Here is a 25043-nt window from a genome sequence, read left to right as displayed (position 1 = left end):
TAATAGCAAATATTTATTGAGATCTGTAATATGTTTCTTATACAATGTGATGTGAAGAATCAAAAACATTAAAGCGATTTCAAAAAATTACATATTATGAGTTGATTAAAATGCATCTACTACAGAAAAGCTCCTGCACCTCTGTGTAAAACGACAAGTCTTCAGTTCTGCCGTGAAGTTTCATTGCTAGGGATGAAAAGCCATTAGAAGTGGAAGGACACTCCCCACATATACCATACACATTAATTCATTTGAAAAACATCTTGAAAGACAAACTGTGTGCGGAAAGAAAATACTATCTGCTTACTAGAAAAAGGTACAGTTTGCTTAATTTGGGGCATATCATCTAGATTTCCTTCCATTCCCCAATGGTCACTAAATATAGCTTAAAAGTTGAGAAATGAGATGTGAAAACAAAACGGAAATTTCAAGCTAGGTTTGGTTCCCACAAAGGCAGTTTTGTGATATTCCATCGTATTCATCTTCAGAACATTCACAAGCAATCTTTGTGAAACAATTTAATGATTCGACAGTAGTGATTTACTTGTTTATATGTTCCTGTGCACATGTTCAATTCAAATAAATCAACCCCAAGTTTTGTTAAGTGAATTAACAAGATAACTGAATTTTAACTTATCTAAAACTAATAAGATGTATAGCTGTACTGATTTATTAGATACAGTATAATTATCTTCTCTTTTCTTCCAATTCTATCACTTTTTATAGACAACTTTCCCTTTAACTATAACATATTCAATTAATTCATGATGGCCTCCAAACTGGTAAATCAGATGCTCCCATCTAGGAAAAAAAAAAATCAAACATACTCTTTCAACGCGTAGTAGTCAGAATCATCACTATGTCAATAAACGCTAATCTGAAAATACATTTTCACCCAGGCATGGTGTGGCACACCTGTAATCCCACCCCTTGGGAGGCTGAGGCAAGAGGATTGCCATGAGTTCGAGACCAATGTACACTACATAGTGAGTTCAAGGTCAGCCTGAACTAATAGCAAGACCATGTCTCACAAAAGAAAGAAGAAGGAAGGAAGGAAGGAAAGAAAGAAAGAAAGGAAGAAAGGAAGGAAGAAAGGAAGGAAGAAAGAAAGAGAGAAAGGAGGGAAGAAAGGAAAGACACATTTTCTAAAAATTGATTTATACTACATCTTTGGTATTTGAATCTTTCGATCAAAAAGTAAATAGCTAACTGGTGGACTGTAAATTAAACATCATCTAGTAATATTATTTAAGTAGTTGATCTGAAAATATTTGCTTCCTTATGTGAGGCACAAATGGTAACATGAGCATCATTTTCAATGGGGGGGAATCAAGATTCTGACCACGAGGAGTGGAATTATAGAGCCACTCTTCTCAGTGGAACATGGAGTCCCAGGGATGTGACAGATTCTCAAGAGTTAAAGAGTCCTAGAATTAACAACTTTCAGATTAGAACAACAGGACCCAGATTGCCACACTGGAGGCCTAGGTGGCAGCAGACCATGGGTAATAAGAAATCAGGAACAGATCACTGGGGGAGGACTTTGGGAGTCCACTTGCTATCAGAAGGCCAAGAAAGAACGCATCACAACCAGGGTGACAAATGGAGCTGGGAGCAAGCAGGTCCCAAAAGAAAAACAAAAACACATGCCAGAGGGCACAAGAAGTCCCAAGTCCAGGTAAACAGAGCGGGAACCTGGAAATCTATGACAGATGGAAGACAAAGAAGCCTGAAAACATGATCTACCTGAAGTTTAGGAGCAGGAGGTAGATTTTCTGACTAGAAGGGGCTGAAGATAGAGAGGATTAGGTAGTATCTCAGTCTAGACTAATAACTAGTGGAACTAGATTTAAACCTCATCTAATATGACAATGGGCAGAAAATAAAATAGCTCCACTGGAAGAACACACACCTGGATGCATTGATGATAATGAAATCCCCCTGTTTGCCAACTTCCAAAGATCCATGTGTGTGGGATTTCCCCAGCGCGTAAGCTGCATTGATGGTGGCAGCAGCCAAGGCCTCGGGCATGGACATCCTCATGTTCACACAGGCCAGATGCATGACCACTGGCTGAGGTGGGAAGAGAAGAGCATTGTGGGGAAGCAACAGAATGGCAACAGCTACTTAGAACATTGCTCAACACAGCACAACAATTAAAGATAGTTAAATCCATAGAGAGAAGGGCTCAGGATGTAGCTCAGTTGGAGAGGTTGTGCTTGGTATCCACAATACCCTGAGTTTAATCCCAGCATCCCCCAAATAAATGACAGGTGGAACTTGCTGAATTGCTATGAAAATATCCAAATTTATACATGAAGGTTCCTGTGCTTTGGGAAAAATCTCCTGTACTACAGAGATTGTGTATTTAATATTTATTTACAACTTTTCAAGACCCTTATTGTATAAGATGAAGCTTACCTCCATCCTAACTTATTGAAACCTCAGAGTTTCTGCTATGTGCTAGAGAAGGAAAATGGGTTATTATAAAACCAAAAAACTCAAGGCTAAGTCAGAAAACAATATAAATAGTAGCTTCTCTTCTCTCTCTCAACCTGGAGGCAGTCATGTGGTGGAGAACATCCCAGTTATCCTACTAGCTACACCTTCTTTTTTGTTTCATGGGGAAGATCTAAAAACATTTCCCTGTGAAACAAGAAAAAAGATTGGTAGATACTCTGCTCAGAAAAACATGAAAAATAATTACCATTGAAAAGCAGTATGCATTAGGGTTGAAATCGCTGCCCAGAGCAACTATTACCCCTTCATCTAACATCCTCCTGGCTCTCGGCTGCTTCAGTCTATGGAGAGGAAGAAAAATGTCAGTCTTTAGGATTGGAACATTTCAGAATAGATGTTCAGAAAGGAAGACAACTCCAGACAACTAACCTCTTCACATTCTGGAAGGAGAAACACAAAGTCAGGGTTGAGAGATTAGTGATGGAGCTAGCTAGGACCCCGGGATTCTTGGTTTTGATCACTGCTTTAAAAATTACTGATGACTACTTGCTTAATTTGTGATTATTTATCTTAATTATTTATATATATTTAGAGATTCTTGCTGAGGAAGAAAATATAACTTATAAATGGTTTTCAAATCTAATAAATTTTCACGATTCTCAAAGTAAATAATTAATGAGTTTACTCTTCCCTTCCTTTTTTCTTCTTTTCTTCCTCTTCTTTTCTTTCTCTTTCTTCTGGACTCAAACATTTTTCACAGTTCTTCTAAAATCTTGAAGGCTCAAGAATGTAGTATGTGTGTAAAATGTTTGTGCTTCTCCCAATGACTCATCTCCCTGACATCCTTGATGAAATATTCTTTATTCTTCAGGATAGAATTCAAAAGTCATGTCAAAGATAAAGCCATATACTAGTTAAAGCAAGAGGGACAGGTTAATTCAGTAATAACTACTCCAATAAGGAAAAGAACACACCACAAACTGAACTCAACTTTAATTTGTGCAGAGCTAACGGGGTTTTAAAGAGAAACGAGGAAGCAGGGAAGGAAAATGAATCAGGGACTCAAGCAGTCAGGGAAGGGGAAAGTTACAAAATGATACAGGGAATTAGTCAGAGATCTGGGCTGTCCCTGGGACTCATCTGGAGGGGAGACAAATTTCTCTCTTCGTGGCAGGAGGCAGGGGTATAAGTTGGAGCAAGGGGCCCCCAAGTTGGGAACAAGAGTGAAAGTTTTCTCCTTGGATATCTGACTTTCAAGAAGGTAGTGTTGGGTCCTTGAGAATATAACTCCGGGATGGGGATTTAATCTCAAAGGAGAAGAGAAAGGATGTATAATTGCTCCAAGAGAGTCTCAGGCCTATCTGCCTCTCAACAGCTTTGGGGCTGGTGCAAACAGTAGATTCTCCCAGAAACTGAGCTTTCTCAGGGACCAAGGCCATCTTAGGGATGCAGTATGGACCATCAGAAACTACCTTAGTGTTTGTTCTGGTCTCTTGGCGGTTAGGACTAGGGAGGTGAAATCATTTGTACTGAAAGCTGGAAGATTTTTTTGTAGCCGAACATTAAGGCCCATACACGAAAGGGGCTGAGAACTGTCTATAGTTCTGTCAAGGAGAATTTACCATCCCTGTTAGCCACCGCCTCTCCTGGCCTCCCACATCACCCATGCCCCCCATCAGCCCTGGTACCGCTAGACAGTCTTCGTCTCATGGTAACGACCTGACTGATACTCAGCGTGACGGAACAGTACACCCTCTGGTTGTTAACTACAACGAGATCCCTGAATTCCCACTCTATCTCTGACTGACATCCATCTGGCTGGTTGGCGCCCTCCTTGAGCCACCTGGTAGGTATTTAGACTACTGTGTCTGCCCCTACTGTGAGAGAAATGTTGCTTTTTATTGTAATTTATTTGTCCTTAAGAGGTAAGCCCTGTCTCTGTTTGCTTGAATGAATGAATGATTGGTGCTGTCTAGGAATGTAGTGAATGAGGCAAAAGGTAAAATAAATTTATAGGCCAAAATACTTACAGCCTGCCTAAGTCTGCCAATTGAGGCTCTCCATGAACTGAGCCCAACCTTCTCTTCAGGCATCATTTCTCATCACTACTCTGCCTGACACTGCCCTCCCACCCTGGGGTTTTCTCTTTGCATGTTTCTGAGCTTGCCATTCTCCTTGTCCAGGAAGTCTGCCCTCCATGAAATGCATTCATACTATCAGACCCAGTCCGAATCTCAGCTGCTTCTGGTCATTTTCCCGGTGCCCCACCCAGAAGTGGACACTTTCTTCAGAAATCCCCTATGTCTTATTGTCTGTGTATCACATTTCATACATTTAGACTCAAGTTCCTAAAAGCAGTGATCATCTGTCCTATTTGCCATTGCATCCCTAATACCAGCACAGTGCCTGGCATAAACAGCTGCTCAATAAAGATTTGTTGAAGGCATTCTTTAATCCTTTATTATTATGTCATTATTGTATTCATTTTTGTTTCTTCTCCCAAATACAGGCACTTCTTCACAGTTTTAATGGAAAGACTATGTATCTTCTATGTGGCATTTAATAAAGCTTAATGGGTCATCAATTCAACCAGTCATTCAAAAAGCATCCAACTCATATGTGCTGTGTTCCAGGCACTAAAATCTTAGTTAAATCCTTAGCTCCTCTTTTTCTCCCACAATCTATATCCCATCCATCAGAAATTCTTGTTGGCTCCACCATAAAAATATCCAGATTTCAAATTTCTTTTGCATGCCCTGCTACCACCACGGGTCCAAGGGACTGTCATTTCTCTCCAGGATATTTGCAAGACAATTCTACTTTCCCTGCTTCTATACTCACCACACCCCAGTATCTACCTCCTATATAGCAGCCAGCAGGAGCTTTCAGGAAGAAAAGTCAGATCACATCCCTGCGGTGTTGAAAATGCTCCGGTGGTCTTCCATCAACTCAGAGCCCTAAGAAATCTGCACCTCCTTTGCTGTCATTTCTCACTGCTCCATCATTGCGCAGGCCTCTCAGGCTTCACTGTTTCTCCCCAAACACATCCAGTGCTTTTTCCCCATTGCTCCAGCCATCTGTCCACTGCACTCTTCTAAAATGTCCCCGCTCCTTCCCCTAGACATGGTTCACTCCACCACCTCTAGCTCTCTGCTCAAACGTTCTTCATCAGTCAGGCTTTTCCTGACCAACCTGAAAACATAGCTCCCTCCCCATAACACTCTATTCTCCTACCTTGCTTTGGTGTTTTCCATAGCACTTAGCATAACCCAACATTCTTACACTTCAATTCACCTGTCATTTGCACCTTGTCATCTCCCCCACTAGAATATAAGCTCCTTCAGGACACAGCCTTTGTCTGTGCCATCTGTTGCTGCAACCCCAGTACCTACAACAGCACCTGGCGATCAGTAAGCTGCTGTACACATTAGTTTGTAAATTAATAAATCATTCGGGGCACAGAGATGATTCTGGTCCTGGACTTATTCCCAGTCTGTTTTGACTATCTGTAGGACTATACATGAAGTTCAGTGACAACGTACAAGAGATAAGTGAAGCAGAGTGTGAGGAAAGGGTAGTGGTCCCCCTTATCCACAGAGGATTCATGTTGAGGCCCTGAGTGGATGCCTGAGGCTTCCGAGAGTACCGAACCCTATAGATGCTATGGTTTTCTACATATATCTACCTAGGATAAAGTTTAATTTACAAATCAGGCATGATAAGAGATTCAGAAAAATATGAATGATAGAACAATTATAACAACATACTTTGATTAAAATTATTTAAAACTAATGAATTGTTAATTTCTGGAATTTTCCACTTAATATTTTCAGTCTGTAGTTGACCTCAGGCAAAAGAAACCTTGGAGGAAAACTTCAGACTGGAGATTTTTGTAGCTTCCAACTTCTCAGGGGTCACACTGATGGGCTCTAGTTCCCTCCTAGAACAAAGTACATGAGGGAAAAGTGGGGCTGTAGAAATATTGAGAGCTCCCTAGAAAAAATATTTCCTGAATAAACAGTATATGCAAATATTCATGATTAAAGGAAGCCCTGAAGAGACATAAGGCAGCGGTCATGCTGGAAAGAAGAAGGGGCCAGGGCAGGGCAGGATGGGGGTCTGTCAGTCTCTCGGTTAGGAGAGAGCAGAAAAACACCAGAACACTGAAGCCAGAGAGAGAGTGTGGCCTTGTCTTTGATTGTCCTTGTCGCCAAGTATGATGCAAATCTGTCTGTGGCAAAGGCAGCCCTCGATGTCATAGGAACAAAGTTCAGACTGTGAATGCTGAACAGCACTTCGGGGCCAGAGTCTCAGATTTTGCTCCCTGTTAAGTGATTCCAGGCAAGTAAGAAAAAAACTTATTAAATATTGAGTGATGACTTAGAGTGACAACTATTGAGATCTGTCCGAAAAGCAGTTGACCAGACCAAGAACACTTATTGATATTTCTTAATTGTAGCTTACATTGTGTTCACTCTTTAAGAGAAATTTTTAAACAATAAAAAATACGTGTGTGGAATCTTCACTTGATCTTAGCCAAAAGGCCAAGAAGTGATACATGTGTGGAATCTTAATAAATTCCAGAAAAGCACAATATTCTTTTCTTTTCCCTTCTAAAAGTTGCTGAAAGTTGCCCTGTCCACCTTGGCACAGTTCTTGTGTTAGGCTGGATGATTCTTCGTTGGGGGTTGGGGGCTGTTCTATGCATGGAAGGATGTTTACCCGCATCCTCGGTCTCTACCCACTAGATGTCAGTAGGGTCCCCTAATGGTGACAACCAGAGCTGTCCCTAGACACTGTCAAATACCCTCTTATGGCTATTCTAAGACCATAACTGCAGAATCGGCCCCCACCCAAGACCACGTACCATAAGCACACACAGACATTTAGTCCCCAGAGAAAATAAACTGCTACTTGCATGTGGCCACCTGAAACACAAACGGCAGCTGCCACGGAACTGGTCTGATAGAAAGGGTGAAAAGGCCTCAGATCTCCTGTTTAGCAGAATTAGAGTAATGGCAGTTATAAAAGATGGACCAAGTATATTCAATTCCTAGAAGGCCTAAAGCAAAATCTCTGGGAAGATTTTGCAAAATACACCTTGTATGTTTCCTCAGTCTGCCCATCCCTGGGATTCGTGGAAACTCTGGGCCTCAATCATGGTAGCCACTAGCAGCCTTTTAGAAAACAGCTCATTCTAATTCCGAGTACTGTTAAATAGCCCTAAGATGTTATGCATTTTTTAAAAAAGTTTAAATCTTGTTTCATAATTTTCTAATTATAAAAGTAATGCACTCTTATTGTTTTTAAACTGCAAAATACCAAAATCTAGGAGAAAAAAGAAAAAGAAAGTATGATATTTCTCAATAGTCTCACCACCCCGAGGCAGTTCAGGCCTAAGCTCCTTCCTTGAGGAACACCTGTGCAGAGCTGGCATCTCCTGGAGCTGCATTTTCAGGCACTTTTAAGGGTGACGGAGTAATGTTTAGGCCCTCGGAAGTCTGTGTCCTCACAGCTTGTGTATGCGACCCTTGCGTCGAGGGTGAGAAACTCACTTACCTCAGCATGTAGGCCGTGGTGGGCAGCAGGACGGCAGAGCACCCTGCCGTTGCCATGGCAGCGATGCCTTCATCACTCACCTCCTCCAGGTGGCTCACTGCCCGGGCTCCCAGCTCCGCCCCGAGCTAAACAGGACAGGCAGAGAGGGGGGTTAAGCAGAGCAACAATACACAAAGCACCAGGAAACTGCCTTACCTACAAAAGGAAAGCCACTATACTATTAAGACTTCCTGTCAAATACCACCTATAATAAGCATAAACCCTAGAATGGATAAAGGTTTATAATGGACATGCATTTGAAAGGAAGAGAGCTTACTGCTTTTAAAACTGATCTTAAACACAAATACTCTCAGACAGTTTCTGACACAGAAAATTTTATGAATCTTACACGTCAGAGTAGAGTTCTGAGTAACACTGGTAATAAAATCTATTATGCCATCATAAAAACACAATCAAGACAGGTATTTTGGAATGCTTATCAGATAAGCAAATAAACTTTAAAGCAATAAGTTAAGAATAATGCACTTTGAAAATGTGAGATTCTATGAGTGATGTGATCTTGACTTTCCTCTCGATGAGAAGGCGGGGCTAAACCAAGAGGAAGTGATGCTATTTGACTTGGAAGCACTGCTTTCGAGTGGATCACGTCTCGGCTTAGTTTTATCACATACTTTTCCCTAAAGAACAAGTTTTCACACACATGTACACACAAGGGCCCCAAGCTAAAAGGTGACATGTGAAGCATTTCAAGGACAGGACAGTAGACTGATATTTGGGGTCTCACGGTGGCCCAGGGAAGCCCCAATGCTCCAGCCAAGCAGAGAAGAGCTGCCTTTGACAGCAGCTCGCTCAGGCCTGTACTTGGGACTGGGGCTCTGGAGGGGTCCGGTGGTCCATGGGACAGATGATGCTCTGTAGGGGGAGTGCTCCTCTGGCCTTGGAATCACCTTCAGTTTTCTGAACTTATTATGAGTATTGACTTCTATTGATTTAATCTACCAGTCACTGTCTAGGACCAAAAATCTCTCTTTGATCACCCAGTTTGCGTTCATTCAACATTCAATATACAAAAGGCCATCTGTAACCCAGGCACTGTGCTGATCTCTAGAGACAGAGATACGCAAAGGAACTGGTGCAGTGTGCATTGTGTTTATAGTCCAGTAGGGACCACAGAGGTGATTTTAATCCAGTGGGGTAAAGACAGGAAGAGAAGTGCCTGAGAAGTGGAAGCTAAGGCCCTGGGTTTAACCCCCAGCACCACAAAAAATAAAAGCCAGTGTATGTTCAGCTTAGAGAAACAGCATGCCCAAAGGCGTGGAATATTAAGCATCGTTTCTTGTGCCTGATTCATGACAGAGGCTGGAGGAGGTAAAAGGCGAGTGAGAGAAAGGGAAGAAAACCAAGAGGTAAGGAGCAGATCCTGGTAGGCCATATACAAAGTTGAAATTTGCCCCCAAAACAATGCTAAGCCTTTAAGTGGTTTTAAGTGATGAAGGGAAAGGATACGATGCACTGAAGGAATGGGTCAGGGGAAGGAATTAAAGTGGAGGCAAGGAGAATAGTTACTGCAAGACCCCAGGTGAGAGCTGACGGAGGTGTAAGGGAGGAGACGTGGATCTAGCGGCTCATAGGAGGAGAACTGGGAGCACTTCATGTTTGCCTGAAATATGGAATCAAAGGGATCAAGATGACGACTAAGTTTTTGACTGAAGCAATAGATGGCAACATGCACTGGGGCCGGGAACATAGGGTAAGGTTTGGACATGGTATTAGGACATCAAGTTGGATGTGCATGATTGCAACGCATGTGGAGCGTCTGCAACTCTGTTTTTAAGCAATGGCCCACGGGTCATTGCTTATTAAGTTCTGGGCTTACAGGAGAGATGTCCAGACTCCCAACTGCAGAGGCTTTATCACTGCTGAGTTCTCAGTATTACCCGGAACAGTGCCTGGCACACACTTGACACATGAATAATTACTGAAAGGATGAATAAATGAATCTGAGCAAGAATACAGATTAGAAAATCTCCCTGTGATGATGAAAAGTATGTGCCACCATCATTGCTCTGGAGGGTGTTACAAGACCATCCTAGAAGCTACCAGCGAAAACACTCTACCATGCTAGAGTGGCTTTGGGTGCCAGACAAAACAGATTGTGAATTTAGTAAATGAGATCACAGAGGTACCTCTGTTTCTTTTAATATCAGCAGTAGATGATAATAAAAGGCAGTGATCAAGCTGCAGGAGCAGCTCCGTGGTAGAGCATGCGCTCAGCATGCATGAGGCCCTGGGTTCAACCCCCAGCACCAAAAAAAAAAAAGTAAATGATCAACAAAAGAGAGTAAGTTTCTAATAGAGGTCAGAATTTTCCATGCTCAGTCAGACCAATCTTCATATTGTTCAAACAAGTTGCCCCATTTTCTATCTTTTTAGCAGACTACTCCTAACTGTGGACAAACAAATTAAGTATTCCACAGTGTGAGTGTTGACAAAGGTAGAGCCAAAGGTCAACCACACCTCAGCAGCCTTCATGGGATGCAGCTCATCTCCGTGGAAGTTAATCTGCAACCCCATCTCTCTTCCGCTTTGGAGAATCCTTCTGGTGGAATCCAGATCAAAGACACCCTCCTCACAGAACACGTCTATATTGTCAACGTGTATTTCCCCATTTCTGCCAAGTTCCTTCAGCTTTGGGAGGTGATTATTGACGATGTCATCAGCAGCTTCCAGGGCAGTTTTTCCTCTGATGGAAAATATATACATATACTTTTTTTTAAAAAGAAAAAGGGCAATTAGGCATTTGAAGAACCTGAGAAACAATGTAGCTACATGACTTCAAGCCTCAGCAATATAAAGAAGCAAAGCTCAAAAGTCAGGACTCTTAACAATTGGGCCATGCCTACACAGCAGAGGTATGGACAGGATTTCTGTTTACAACAACCTATACACGGAGACACAAACTGCTCAGCCACACTGGCACACCTGTGTTGCCTTTTGGGAGGCCGGCAGGGCTGCGAAGCTACCTCTCTGTATCAAGGCTCCCCATCAAGGATGCTTAGGGGACATTCTGGATGCTTTCCAGCCACCTGTTGTTCCCTCACCTGGGGCCCAGCAACTCTCTTTCCTACTCCTTCCTCCATGATGCCTTCTAAGACTTTCTGTCTCAGGATCAGGGACAGAAGAGAGGATAGTAGGAGGGCCTGAAATGCTCCCTAAAATTCTGGAGCCATTATACCTTAGAAAGGGCTGAGCTTTGAAAGTCAGATGGACACAGAGCTGTACCTCTTGTTGGCTACACAATTTGGGGCACATTATTTAGCTGTGACTGCACTGCAGGATTAATCAGTGGGGATCGGGATGTAGACCTAGATGCTCAGAAGTAGAGGGAGAAGACTGTAAAACTTTAGGTATATATTTGACACTCAGTAAAACCATTTGAGTGGGAAAGCAGAGGTCAACTATGCAAAGACACGAGGTGCTGGGAATTGAACTCGGAGTCTCCCATATGCTAAGCAAGTATTCTACTTCTCAACACAATCATACAGAAGAGGGTGCTGTGCAATTCTATATTACAGTCGTGTGAGTCAAGTTCAAAAAAGTTAAGTCTCACCCTCAAAAATCACAGAGCTAACTAAGTCAGATTTGAACCCAAGTTTTATCACTCCAAAGTTTGAGTCTTTTCCACCATGCCACACTGCCTTTCCTACTGAAGAAGGAAAAAGAAGCAAACTGTAAGACACTTTATATTACAGGCTGTTTCAAAAGACTCAGTGCTGCTTTGAGCTTTCATAATTTCAGAAATACAAATGCTAAAAATTTAACAGCTCAGTGGTTCTGTCGCCTGCTTTGCAAGTGCAAGGTCCCAAGTTCGATTCCCATACCAAAAAACAAAACAAAACAAAATAGCAAACATGACTGGAAATATTAAATATTTGCATTTCTTTTCTACATAATTAGTTTTGTGAATTTTGAATAACAAGTGTTATGTTAATTTTTTAGTTCCTCTAATTCAAGATGGTTAATGAGCGTTAACATTAAAAATGTATATTTCTGTACAACAGAGTTACTATAGTTAATAACAATGTACTATATTCTTAAACACTGCTACAAGAATAGATTATATGTGTTCTCACCAAAGAAGTGATAAGTGAAGTAATGGATATATTTTTTGTTTTGTTTTGTTTTGGTACCGGGGATTGAACTCAGGTCCTTGCGCTTGCGCAGCAGGCTGTGAAACCACTGAGCTAAATTCCCAGCCCAGTAATGCATACATTAATTGGCACAGTTTGGCTTCACAAGGTAGACATATCTTCCAGACATGCAGTATGTAATAAACTATACATAGTTTTTATTTGTCAAATAAGTAAGCTATATTTTAAAGTTACTAAAGAAAATTGAAAAGAAAATTAAGGGCTTGGGGATTTAGCTCAGTGGTGCTGCGCCTGCCTCGAAAGTGCAAGTTCCTGAGTTCGATCCTTGGTACCAAAAAGAAAAATAAATGAATAACATTTCAATAATGTTTGAAAGTCTACAGCATTTATATATGTAGGTCACCAAGGCAGAACGCTGCACTAAGACCTTGGAAACACTCCATGAACATTTCTTAGATCTTTTAGTTCTGAAACCATGGATCTTGCAGTTCAGAAATTCCAAGAGCAAAAGGAACTCAACAGATAAGATGCAGGCCCAAAAGCAGACCGGAGTTCTCTGCAGTAATGCCATGTAGGAGAAACTTTTTAGGTAAAGGGTGTGATTGTTGACCCTGGTAGGTCAACTTCATTGGATTAAGAAGCCCTTAGCCAATTAGTAGAGATGAGTAGAGCACTGCTCTTGGTGTGAATGGGTGGGTCATGGAGGTGTAGCCCTGGGGACTGTATCTGGTCCCTGGCCCATTCCTCTCTGACACTGTTCCTCTGCTCTGCTTCCTGGCTGCCATGAACTAAGCATCTTTGCTCCGCCACACCCTTCTGCCATGATAGAGCTGGGTTACCATGGACTGAATCCCCCTAACCGTGAGCCAAACTAAACCTCTCCCCCTTTAAATTGCAGGTGTTGGGCACTCAGTCTCAGAGACCCAGAAACCTAACACAAAGGGAAAGGTTTAAAAACATTACAATAAAACAAAAATGTTTGCTATTTAGTAAAAGATGAATAAAACAAAACCCTCCTTCAATCACTTAGTATACAAGGTTTGATCTCTCTTGCTATTTCTCTCTCTCTCATGGTGTTACTGTTAACTTCTACAGTACTTTTATGCTAATTAACTAACACAGGGAATTATTCAAATTAGCATCAGTCATTTTAAAGGCCCTCCAAGGGTCCATTTCTTTTCCAAAAGAACTTGAAATGTCTCTTCTTTCATCAACAAAAGATCAGCAAAACTGATGAGGCCAACAAAGCCCCTTCTTGACGCCATGTGTTGGATGACAGGCCACGTGTAGCACAGCATCTTTCCAAAGCCCACTTCCTCCTAGTCTCCTTGCAAGAGCTAAAGCGCGGCTGTACCTCCAACCCCCTCAATATCCCTCCCCCATTACCTGGGCACTGAGTGCGCCCCGCAGTAAGTGGCTGAGATGCCCACGGGCAGCTCCCGCCGCGCCCGCTCAATCACGTGCAGCATCTTGAGCTCCGCATCCAGGGCGAGGCCATAGCCACTCTTGCACTCCACCAGCGTGGTGCCGGCGCTCAGCATGCACCGAAGCCGCTGCTGCAGGGAGCAGAACAGCTCCTCCTCAGAGGCCTGGCCGGTGCGCTCCACCGTGAAGTTGATCCCCCCTCCAGCCTGGTGGATGTCCATGTAGGAGGCGCCTGCCAACTGAACACATGGCTCCCTCAGGCTGGGTTGCAGGCCGGACCCCAGTACCCACCTCCAAGGGTGACATTTAAAGATGATTAAGTACAGCCAGGAGCAGTGGGCAACCCTGCAATCCTAATACTCTGGGAGGTGTGGCCAGGTGGATCACAAGTTTGAGCCCAGCCTGCTCAGTTTAGCGAATTAGAGAAGCCCTGTCTCAAAAATTTAAAAAGGGGCTGGGTATGAGGTTCAGTGTGAAGGACTGGGTTCAGTCCCCAGCACCCAGGCACTGGACTGTGGGGTCCTTGGGAGGGGATCTCAGGAAGGCACTGGAGAGGCAGACATGGAAGGCTGGTGGGTGGCCATCTGGGGACTCAGGATAGCACCAACTGAAAACCGGTCCAAGAGCATTTCAGTGTCTTAATAACCCTGTCTCTTCACCCCCTCCTCCACCCCAAGTGAACCAGATAAGTCTTGGCCCACCAGCACCCCTCAGCATGTCTGAGAATGTGATCCTTGAGGAGTTCAGGGAACCTCACTGCAAGGATCCCCACTACAGAGACACAGGATAGCTTCCTTGTCTCAGTGTTTAGGCACCAGAGTCTAGAGCCTGTCTTCTGTCACTCAAGAAAATAGAGGCCTTCTTGGGTCCCGTGCACTCCAGTCACTCTGGACAGCAGGTGCAAACTCTGGAGCCTGGGTCTCCAGGCCAGAGCTATAGCCTGGCCCGGCCATCCTGGGCCGGCCATCCCTCTCCCTTCTCCAGGCCTGCGTCCATCTGTACAATGGCAGCACCAGACCACAAATCTCTAAGGTTACTTTTGGCTCTGAAACTCATGCTTTAATAAAGATAGTCTTTAAAACAGCTCTAGTTTGTTGAGGAACGTACATGCTAACAAAAAAGGGTTTTTCCACTGTTCTGAAATAATCCAAGTTAGCTACCAGGATGCACATATTTTATTTTCTTTTAAACAACGTGAAAATGGCTGCAACCAAAGATTTAGGAGATGGCTTTGGCTAATATGTGACTAAAACAGACCATGTTTTATGATCCTCTGGGGAAAAGATAATCATGTAAGACATTTTGTTTTTGTGATTTGTATTTTTCCAAGTTTGGCCCCAAAGAATGGTGATTTTCAAACTGTTTCTTGGAATACACAAATGTTACTACAGGTGGTGGTGGCAATGAAGGAAGGAGGACACAAGAGTGGCCAAGTCACTCAGCTTTGTTCTAAGAGGATTCTACACCTAAAACCTGTCAAACACTGGTCTACTGAAAATGTTTACTAGCCCTATGCTTCATAGAAAGACTTGGGGCAGTTGTAAGTAAATTAGTTTTGTTTCCATTTGTTTTTTATTCTCAAGAAGTAAAAATACGTGGCAAGGTTTGCTAGTATCCAACTCTTTAGAAAAAAAGACTATCTTTGTGCTTGATTTTGATTGCCATTATTCATCACAGTTACCTTCATCGCAAACTCGTGGACTCTTTCTCCAGCCCACACGGGATGTGTGTGTGCATCCACCAGACCTGAAACCAATGAATCAAGGCACCTTAAAGTTCAGAAGCACAAGGCATTTAGTGAGGAGGCAGCCTGCACCATGTTCTTGGGAAGCACGGTAGCCGTCTAACTTGGAGCAGGGAGGATTGGAAGGCTTTGGTCTGGGAGGTTCCCTGATGGGTGATCTAGAAGGTTCTAAGGGAGGAGGGTAATTCATCATAATGAAAATATCCCTTAGAGTTACACAGTTCCTTCGACGAGTAGATCCATGTCCACCAAACAAGCTTTTAAACCAAGTTGTTAAAACCTTTCACTGAGTAAAACCAAGGACTATATCAGCAAGGAATCATGAACACAACCACCCCCAACTTTGAGAAGAAAAGTAAGATGAATCTATCTTCAAGAAAGAAACTATTGAATTAAGGGGAAACTGTAAAGCAATCACGAGAAACTTGTTTATCTAGATACAATTCAATAAAGCGTGCCTTTAACAAACACTTAAAATATTTTAAATCAGTTGTAAATAGCTCTGATTGGACTAAATCAAAAGTCCCTGTTCATATTTTTATCATATTCTCTTTCCTACAACATTTTATCTGAACTTTTTTCCCTGACTTTGTTTTCTGGTTTTTATGCTCCAAAGCCAGAATGTAGACCTGACAAGTCATAAACATTTTTAAAATATAAAAATTGTATATAGGGTAACCCTAGAATTCTGTACAAATTTGGAGCATTTATGGGATTAGACACAGCAGCTGCTCTTCGCACCTCCCCTATGTAATGGATTAAGAAACTTATTTCATCTATTTCATTCTATTTAGGCTCTGCAGCCTAAACACAACACAACTGGTCTCTTTTCAGTATGTGAAGGGGAAGAAATGGAGGGAATGAATGGATTTAATAACCAGCTTTCCTTTTACCTTCTTAGCAAATTTGGGTAAGATATTTCACCTCCAGCCTTCAGTTTTCTATTCTATAACTTGTAGACAATGTACCTACCTTAGAGGATAGCTGTGAGGTTTCAACATGAAATCATGTTTGTAAACCAATAGTACCAATTCAATACTTGGGAACCATTATTACTTTTAATGGTACTGTAAGACCCTCTTTCCAACAAGCCACTCTTCTTTACTTTGTGCAGGCAACCATTAAAACTACTTTCAAAGCTTTCTGAAACAGAGGTAAGTACCTGGTAGGATACATTTTCCAGAGCAGTCAATTCTTTCTTCGAAAGTTTCTCCAGAAAACTCTTTTTGGATCACATCAGCAGGGCCAATCGCTTTTATAAACCCATCCCTGAAGAAAAATCAAGAAATAGTTACTAAATTTAGGGGAAATCTTGTGAGAATTCTGACTAATGGTTTAAAATATGTTTTCAGATGCCTCAGTGTTGCTCAGCATTTACAATGTTTTCCTCTTGAAGCCAAGTCTCTGAGAAAGTGACTCTAGCTATATTGAAGACAAAAAGTCAAACCACATGTAGCAGAAATCGCTAGTTGTTTCCCAAGATCAATGATCCCTTTTCCTACTGTTCTAGAGCTCTAAATTTTAGCTGGACATGTAACCACTCAGGATAAAGACTGTCCAGCGTAGGACTGTTTTTATTCCTTATTCTCACTGGCTGGAATGCGAACACTATAACTAGAAAAGGAGCAGCCATCTTGGATCCTGGAGAAAGAGCAGCCATCTTGGGATCCTGGAGAGGCTGTGTGGAAGTCGGGCATGCACAACAGAGCAAGTTAGGATGAACTTGAATCCTAACAACTCCATGGACAGCAGTCTTCAAGGAGCCCTGCATCTGCTTCTGGATTTTTACATAAGAAAAAAGTAGACTTCTGCCTTATTTCAGTCACTGTTAATTAGGGTCTTTGATCTCACTTCAAATTAGTGTATCCTGAGAGGTGGGAAGTGCTGTGAAAAGCAGGTGGGAGTGAAGGATTCAGAAATGAGACAAAAATGATTTGGGTAACCTAACAGAACAGCAGAGGAACCAAAACTGGATAAAAGGAGAGATATCATGAAAGGGAAAAAACAATGATGATGATGAGGATTCTGTAAATGACAAATTTAGGGATAGAAGAAAAAATTAAAATTTGAAATTTAGTTATCACTAACAGTGTTCATCTGGCCCCGTTCAATAATCCACCCACAACGCAGTGAATCTGGTGTTGCAAATGACCAGCAGGGTTAGAGACTGACTTTTGAATGGGAAAGATCAAGGAGAATGTTCTCTCTCAAGACTATTTTTCTCCTTTTCTATCAGAACTGTGTCCCTTTTGGCATGAAGCAGTATTAGCAAGAAGCCTAGAAGCCATAGGGCAAATGATCTGATGAGCTCGTGGCTGACATTGTTTTAAGAAATTGGTCGCTCATTCACTAGTGGATTCTTAGGCATCTTGTTTGAACAAAGCCTTCCTTCCAAGGACAGTTAATGGAAGGAAACTAAAAGTATTCCTCCCCAAATTATTTCAGGAGCCACTTAAAATTACAAAGATACCTATTTGTACTATGGTGGATTTTTCACTATTTGTTATTAAGTGGGGGAAAAAACAGGGTACAAAACAATCTACATTTGCTTCTTTTTAAAAACGTCTGTTTACATAATTCTACCTGCACAGGAAAACATCAGAAAGAAGCAGTGCCTGGCTCCTACAGCAGAGAAAATGAGCCGGTCCCAGCACCCAGAAGGAAGCTCCCCTGCTGCCATCCCAAGCTCATAGGGCAGAGAAGGTGAGCTGGTCCCAGAACCCAGAAGGAAGCTCCCCTGCCGCCATCTTAAGCTCCTAGGGCAGAGAAGCTGAGCCAGTCCCAGCACCCAGAAGGAAGCTCCCCCACTGCCATCCCAAGCTCCTAGGGCAGAGAAGGTGAGCCTGTCCCAGAACCCAGAAGGAAGCTTCCCCTGCCGCCATCTTAAGCTCCTAGGGCAGAGAAGCTGAGCAGGTCCCAGCACCCAGAAGGAAGCTCCCCTGCTGCCATCCCAAGCTCCTAGGGCAGAGAAGGTGAGCTGGTCCCAGAACCCAGAAGGAAGCTCCCCTGCCGCCATCTTAAGCTCCTAGGGCAGAGAAGCTGAGCCAGTCCCAGAACCCAGAAGGAAGCTCCCCCACTGCCATCCCAAGCTCCTAGGGCAGAGAAGGTGAGCCTGTCCCAGAACCCAGAAGGAAGCTTCCCCTGCCACCATCTTAAGCTCCTAGGGCAGAGAAGCTGAGCAGGTCCCAGAACCCAGAAGGAAGCTCCCCTGCTGCCATCCCAAGCTCCCAGGGCAGAGGTGAGCCAGGGTGCCAGAAGCACCTCCCCACCCCCACCCCCTGGAAATGAGAAGACATGTAAACAAGCCTCAAAAACAGACTTCTGGATCACCTACAGCAACCCCAAAGGGAAACGAGATGGAACAATCTGATACTCAACTACCTGGACTCTCTGAACTGGCAACAAAAGAGGATCTGGGAAAAATGAAATCAGAAATAATTACTCAGATAACAGCAAAGATTTTGCTCATGGTGCAAGACATGATTAATAAATCTAGAGAGGACACAGATAAAAAAATAGAGGATCTGAGGAACATGATGGAATCCCAACATAGGAAACAAATGGAATCCATAAAACAGATACAAACAGATTTCCAGGAGATTAAAAACTCCATCGAAAGTCTGCACAGCAGAATGAACCAATGTGAGGATAGAATTTCACATATAGAAGATAAGATTGCAATTGGTGACCAGGAAAAGAAAAATTGCTTTAAAATTGTAACGGACCATGAGAAATCAATCCAGCAGCTGCTAGACGATGCAAAGAAGAATAACATAAGACTGACTGGAGTCAATGAAGAAAGAGGAGAGAGTGCAGATGACATAAAAATGTTCACAGAAGTGATGGCAGAAAACTTCCCAAGGAGGGGAAAAGAACTTGACATACAGATAAGTGAGGCATATAGGATTCCAGTTAGCCTTGATCAAAAAAAATCTACACATAGGCATATAATAGTTAGGATTCCATAAATCCAACAGAAGAATAAAATTCTACAAGCAGTGAGAGAAAAGAAACAAATCACATACAAAGGAAAGCCCATCAGAATCACAGCAGACTTCTCAATGCAAACCCTCAAGGCAAGAAAAGCTTGGAGTGATGTATTTCAAGCCCTAAAGGAAAACAGCCTCCAACCCAGATTGATGTACTTTGCAAAACTATCTTTCAAAATTAATGGAGAAATAACATACTTTCATGATAAAGAGCATCTCAGGAACTTCATGACTATCAAACCGGCACTCCAAAAAATTTTAGACAATACCCTAGGAAAAAACAATGAGGATCGCAACCCCAGGAAACCCAGCAGAATGAATCCATTGGGAGTGACAGATTAAACGCAAAGGGGGAGAATCCAACAAAAAGAAAAATCATAACAAGGCTTTTAAAACTTTTAACTTCATCTCCCTAATGAGTGCGTAATTCAATCTTGTTATTGTACTGATTAGTATTTTTCTGATTCTAGAGTTGCACACCTTTCCTTGTGCTATACTGGCTATTTATCATCTTCTTATGTCTACTTTTTAAATGGGTTGTATTAATGAGCTCTAAGAATTCTTTATATATTCTGGTCATTTTAATGATGTCATTTAAAGTTCTAAATTTTGATGGCATATCATTTATCAATGTATTTTCTTTTATACATCATGTCTTTTGTATCCTAGGTAGTTCTTGCCTACCCTGAATTCATAAACATTTTCCCTTATAATTTCTTCTTAAAGTTTTATACTTTTAGGCTTTCATGTTTAGGTTCATAGATCCCTTCAGGTAATTTTCATGTATGGAAAAAAAGGGTTGAGGTTAATTTTTTATATACGGATACCAGGTGTTCTAGTGCCATTTGCTGAAAATACTATCTCTTCTTCGGCTCTTGAATTGAGTTTATATTTTATAAAATGCTAATGTTAAATAATCTTTCGAAACTCAGTGGACCATATATGTGTGGTTCTATTTCTAGAGTCTCTATTTTATTCCAATGATCTATATGTCTTTCCTTACACCAACACTGCCTTGATTACTGTAGCTTTAGAAAAAGTCTTAAAATTAGGTACTAAACGTTTTCCAACACTGTTTTATTTGTTTTTTTTTAAACTTTTCTAGTTCCTTTGTACTCCTACATAACTTTTAAATTTCAATATCCAATTCTTCATTTATAGCAAGTATACATAGACCTGAATTTTTATATATACTTTGTGTTTTCTAATCCTGCTAAATTCAAATACAAGTTCTAGGGGCTCCTAGAGATTTCTTAGTATTTTCTCTGTAGATGATCATTTCATCTACATATAAAGATTTTCCTTCTACCTTGTCAATCCTATCCTAATTGTGTCATTTTATTGCCAGACTATTTTGGTGGGGCCTAGGTTTCAAAGTTTAATGGACAGATAAAGAGTAAGCATATCTGCCCTTGTTCCCCACCTTAAGGAGAAAGCATTGTGTCTTCTCCATTCATATAAGGTGTTCTCGCTGGAAGTATGGAGTACATGTCTTTGATCTGTTGAGAAGGTTCTGTTCTGCTTCTAGTCTCCTGATAGCTTTTACCACGAACAGCTGTAGAATTTAGTCCAATACTTTTTCTCCAACTAGTGACAGGATCATATGGCTTTCTCCTTTCCTCTGTTAAAATGATGACTTTTGGGGGTGGATCTTCCAATGCTGAACCAACACTGCCATCCCTATAACAAAACCACTTTCTACATCCTGCCAGATCTGACTTCTAATAGTTTGTTTTGTTAAACAAATTCCTATCTATGTTCATACTTTTTCCTTCTATTATCTTTATCCAGTTTTAGGATTAGCACAATGTTGAGTTCCTAAAATGAGGGGAGAAGTGTTCCTTCTTTTTTCTGCTTTAATTGTTTGATATAATTTATCAGTTAAAATGTATATGAGCCTGCTGCTGTCATATAGGTAGGTTTTCAAGCTAGGAATATACTGTCTTTTATAGGTGCTACTCGAATTTTATATTTCCTCCAGAGTTAGTTTCATTAATTTGTCTTCCAAGGTACTTCTTAGAAATTGTCAAATTTATTTCAAAAAAGATTTTTGTAATATGCTTTCTTTATCCTTTTAAATTCTGTAAAATCTGTGGTAATGTCTCCTAGATCTTGATATTGTAATTTTAAAAATGTGTAATTGATATTGTATAACAGGGAGAAAAGGTCTAAAGGTGCAAGGGAAGTGGGAGGGGTAGGGGAAAGGGAAAAAGGGAAAAGAAAAAATATAAGAAGAAAAAAATGGAAGCAAAGTCTTTGCAAATAGGGAAGGGTGAAGGGGGTGAAGGGAGGGCAAGGGAAGGGGAAAAAAAAAAGAACCAAGAGACTCATGTAATGGTACAAGATCCCAATGAGGAATGTAACTGTATTTTATACCTAAAATGTACCAATAAGCTTAATGAAAAAAAAAGAAAAAGAAAAACAACAAAAAAAGCAGTGCCCAACGTTGACATCAGTTCATGAAATGTTGCATTTGAGTGGTTCATTTTTGTTGTTGTTGCTCATGTATATTTTCTCTTTTTCTATACTAAACATAAATCACAGGGGGACTTTTTTAAGGGGGACAAACAGGGAAGTACTGTTGTTGTTTCATCTACTCTCTATTCCGAAAAGAAAAATTCTACAGAATCTTCTGACTACAGTAAAGCAAACCCGCAAGTCCAGCCCTACCTTCAAAGCTGCAGTCTGACCCTCACCATGTGAATAGTAATGAGGATGATTTGGAGAACAATGCTTCTTACATGGCTCTCAAGGTGTATTGTGAAAGGTTAGGATTCACACACAGACCACTGCAGTTACTTACATCTAAAAACTGCTCTTATTTTAAAGATGGATGAACCCAACACCCTGCCATTTGTTAGGCAGCACTTTGAGCAGTTCTTTGAAGCCCCACCGTGCATGCATCTCTCCACTGGTGCACTTACCATACTGTGTTACAAGTATCTTTCCCTGCATCTTGTCTCCCAACAGACTTAGCTCTTTGAGGCAAGACCAGTGTTAGTCATTGTTATGGCTTGTGTCTAGATGTCTCCTCAAAGCTTCATGGGGTCATAGGTGGGGCTTTTTCAGAGGCAGCTGGATCTAGAGTGTGTGACTGATTCATGGTGCAATGCTAGGATCAAGGGCACTGGGATTAAGGGTGGGAATGCTTCCCACCCTAAGTAGCCTGGATAAGATACGAGCGATACAAAGCTGTGGTCATCGTTGCTTTGCTACCTTCTGCCTACCATGGACTGTTTGTCTTCTATGATACCTGTCTACCGTGCCACCCTGCCTTGGACCAGCCAATTATGGACTGAACCCTCCACAAACTGTGGGCCAAATAAACTTTTCCTCCCTTAACTTTCTGGGCTTTGGGTATTTTGTCTTAGCAATGAGAAAAGTAACTAACACAGTCATTTTTGCAGCCCCAAAGCTGGGGACAGTCCACGACTGATGAAGGAATGAAAAGGTCCTACCTCTTTTTGAGGTTCTTTTTCTACCTGACTCTTACTGATCTCAAAGAGATAAAACATCCATTAGTTTTTGCATCAACATTTTCCGTTTTAGCCTCTCTCAAGTGGTAAAACAAAAGGTTCTTGTGGATGAATCTGTATTTTCACTTTTGTTTATTTTGTCCATTTTTTGTCTTAGTCTTAGCCTGTGGATGGGACACTTTAAAAGAGGGGAGGGGGTGGCAGTATGTGCTTCTCATCTAACACTTAGTGACAGACTCCGAAGCTTCCCCAAGATTAGTTACAACCTCCACACGCAGATACCAACATAATGTAAGAATAAGATATCTCTGAAGACTTACTGAGTGAATACGCTAGTGGAATTCAGACCCTATGGTAGATAACCACTGGGATTTTTTTAGGAAGGGGAAGTTTTTGGAATCTTCAAGCCATTTTCTTTCCCAGGACTCATTTTCTGTATCTTGAGCCTACAAGGGACTAACTGCTAGATGATCTGGCTGAAGTTCATTCTAATCAGAGCACATGTGCAGAGCCCAGTTTCGTTTCTGGACTTGGAAGGGACTTTTCTGCAGTCCTCAGCAACAGCAATCCCTGTCCCCACACACTGCCTCTCTCAGCTTGCTCTCTTCTCGTCTACCGAAAGACAAGTAGGATCGGGCTGCCTTTGCACACACAGACTCCACAGAAGGAAAATGATGGGGAAACAGCACTATCACATAACCCCTTTACCCTGAAAACTCCTTTACCTTGGAAAGTTCAAATTATAAAGGCAGAAAACACATTCAAAGCAACCTGAATCACCAGATAAGAATAAATTCCATTCTTTATCATGTGTATAAAAAGTCTTATTTGACCAGCGAAGCCAAAATCTAAGAACTGTGTAGCAGAGTCATGTCAAGAAAACCACATTTCAAACCACAGGTAAATTCCTGCCTTTTCTTTTCTTCTTTTCAGTGGCTTTGATGTGCACAAAGAATATAGCACCTGCCTTGGAATCCAGGCCTTAGTCTTGGAATCCAGGCCTTCCTGCTGGTAGGGTTACTGTAATTTCTGTAGATTCTGTTCCCCAACATAGGTGTTTTCTCAACAGGTGCGCCATTCCAACTGATTTTAACATGTTTTTGACAATGGCAGGAAATACTGTCATGCCTCTATTAGCTAAAAACAAACAAGCCCAGAGTTCCTAAAAGCTGGCCTTTACGCAATTCAAGCAGCCTGAGGTAAGTGGGTCTGTTTGCCACATTTGACGCAATCGAGACGCCCTGGGTTCTGGGGTGTAACCCTCATCCAATCCCCGTTCTTACCCCAGGTGGCCCTCCCAATTTTTGGCTTTTTTCTTTTTCTCCACGCCTGGCAGGAAACTCAGAAGGTTAAGAGATAATAACAGAAAATAACACCTCTTCCAAACAGGCCAAATCCTGACTTCCACGCCCAAGGCTACCCACACATCTAATTGTTTTCCAGTTCTCACAAGTTAAGTGAGTGGATCACAGGGATGCAAGAGGCCTCCATGCCCAGAGTTGTTGACTGAAAAATTTCCGGATAGGAAATGGAATCAGAAATCTGTTTTAAAAAGAGAAATAGCTGCCGGATGCCTGTGATCCCAACACTTGGTAGGCTGAGGTAGGAGGTTCATCTTGAGTTTGAGGCCTACCTGGGTTACACAGCGAGACTCTGTGTCCAAAAAAATAAAAAGTAAAAAGAGAGGGGGAGAAGAGAGAGAGAGAGAGAGAGAGAGAGAGAGAGAGAGAGAGAGAGCCACAGGTCATGGACAAGGTGGCCCCTGGCCATGTTAGGAAACACTGGCGGGGACTCCAGTGCCTTCTGATGATTAGACAATGGCATCTAACCAGGGGAGACTGGATCCGGACGCATCTTACTGGGGTGTTCGCCCTCAATGGTTTCTCCCCCAGGAAGACCCAGATCAGCCCACCCCGACTTAGTACAGGAGTGAGCTGCCGCAGGCTGCGGGAGCTTTCGGCCAGATGCCCGCGCACACGAGCCCCGGTGAGGGCCCCGCGCCCTACTTACGCGCCCACCACGAGGCTGGCGTCCTGGAGCACCGCGAGCCCCCGCGCCGCGCCCCGGGCCAGGAAGCGCTCACCGCGCGCGCTCACCAGCACCGCCTGACGCGCGTTCTCCAGCAGGAGGCGGTGGCCGCGCTCCATGTCTCCGACCGGCCGCGGACCCCAGGCCGGGCTCGACCTGCACAGCGGAGACCGAGCGCGGGGCGGGGCGGGGCGGGGCGGGGCGGGGCGGG

The 25043-nt window shown here is 42.4% G+C and overlaps 1 protein-coding gene across 1 annotated transcript; it reads right to left on the bottom strand.

Annotated features, from left to right (window-relative positions):
* Positions 1-25026, bottom strand: Amdhd1 (amidohydrolase domain containing 1). The gene is made up of 9 exons (XM_004844912.3): positions 24815-25026; positions 16502-16608; positions 15277-15341; positions 13557-13834; positions 10537-10762; positions 8020-8144; positions 2708-2801; positions 1913-2073; positions 1-801 (listed from the first exon to the last, which is right to left on the bottom strand). Exons 1-9 carry the CDS (start codon positions 24949-24951, stop codon positions 714-716), a joined length of 1281 nt encoding a protein of 426 aa, XP_004844969.1. The 5' UTR covers positions 24952-25026; the 3' UTR covers positions 1-713.
* Between the last annotated feature and the right edge of the window lie 17 nt (positions 25027-25043).

The sequence above is a fragment of the Heterocephalus glaber genome, unplaced genomic scaffold (genome assembly GCF_053883595.1).
Source record: "Heterocephalus glaber isolate CG9 unplaced genomic scaffold, H.glaber_assembly_v1.0 deba00001572, whole genome shotgun sequence".
NCBI classification, from domain to species: domain Eukaryota; kingdom Metazoa; phylum Chordata; class Mammalia; order Rodentia; family Bathyergidae; genus Heterocephalus; species Heterocephalus glaber.
The sequence above is the reverse complement of the archived record's forward strand: the minus strand, read 5'-3'. Positions and strand labels throughout refer to the sequence as shown.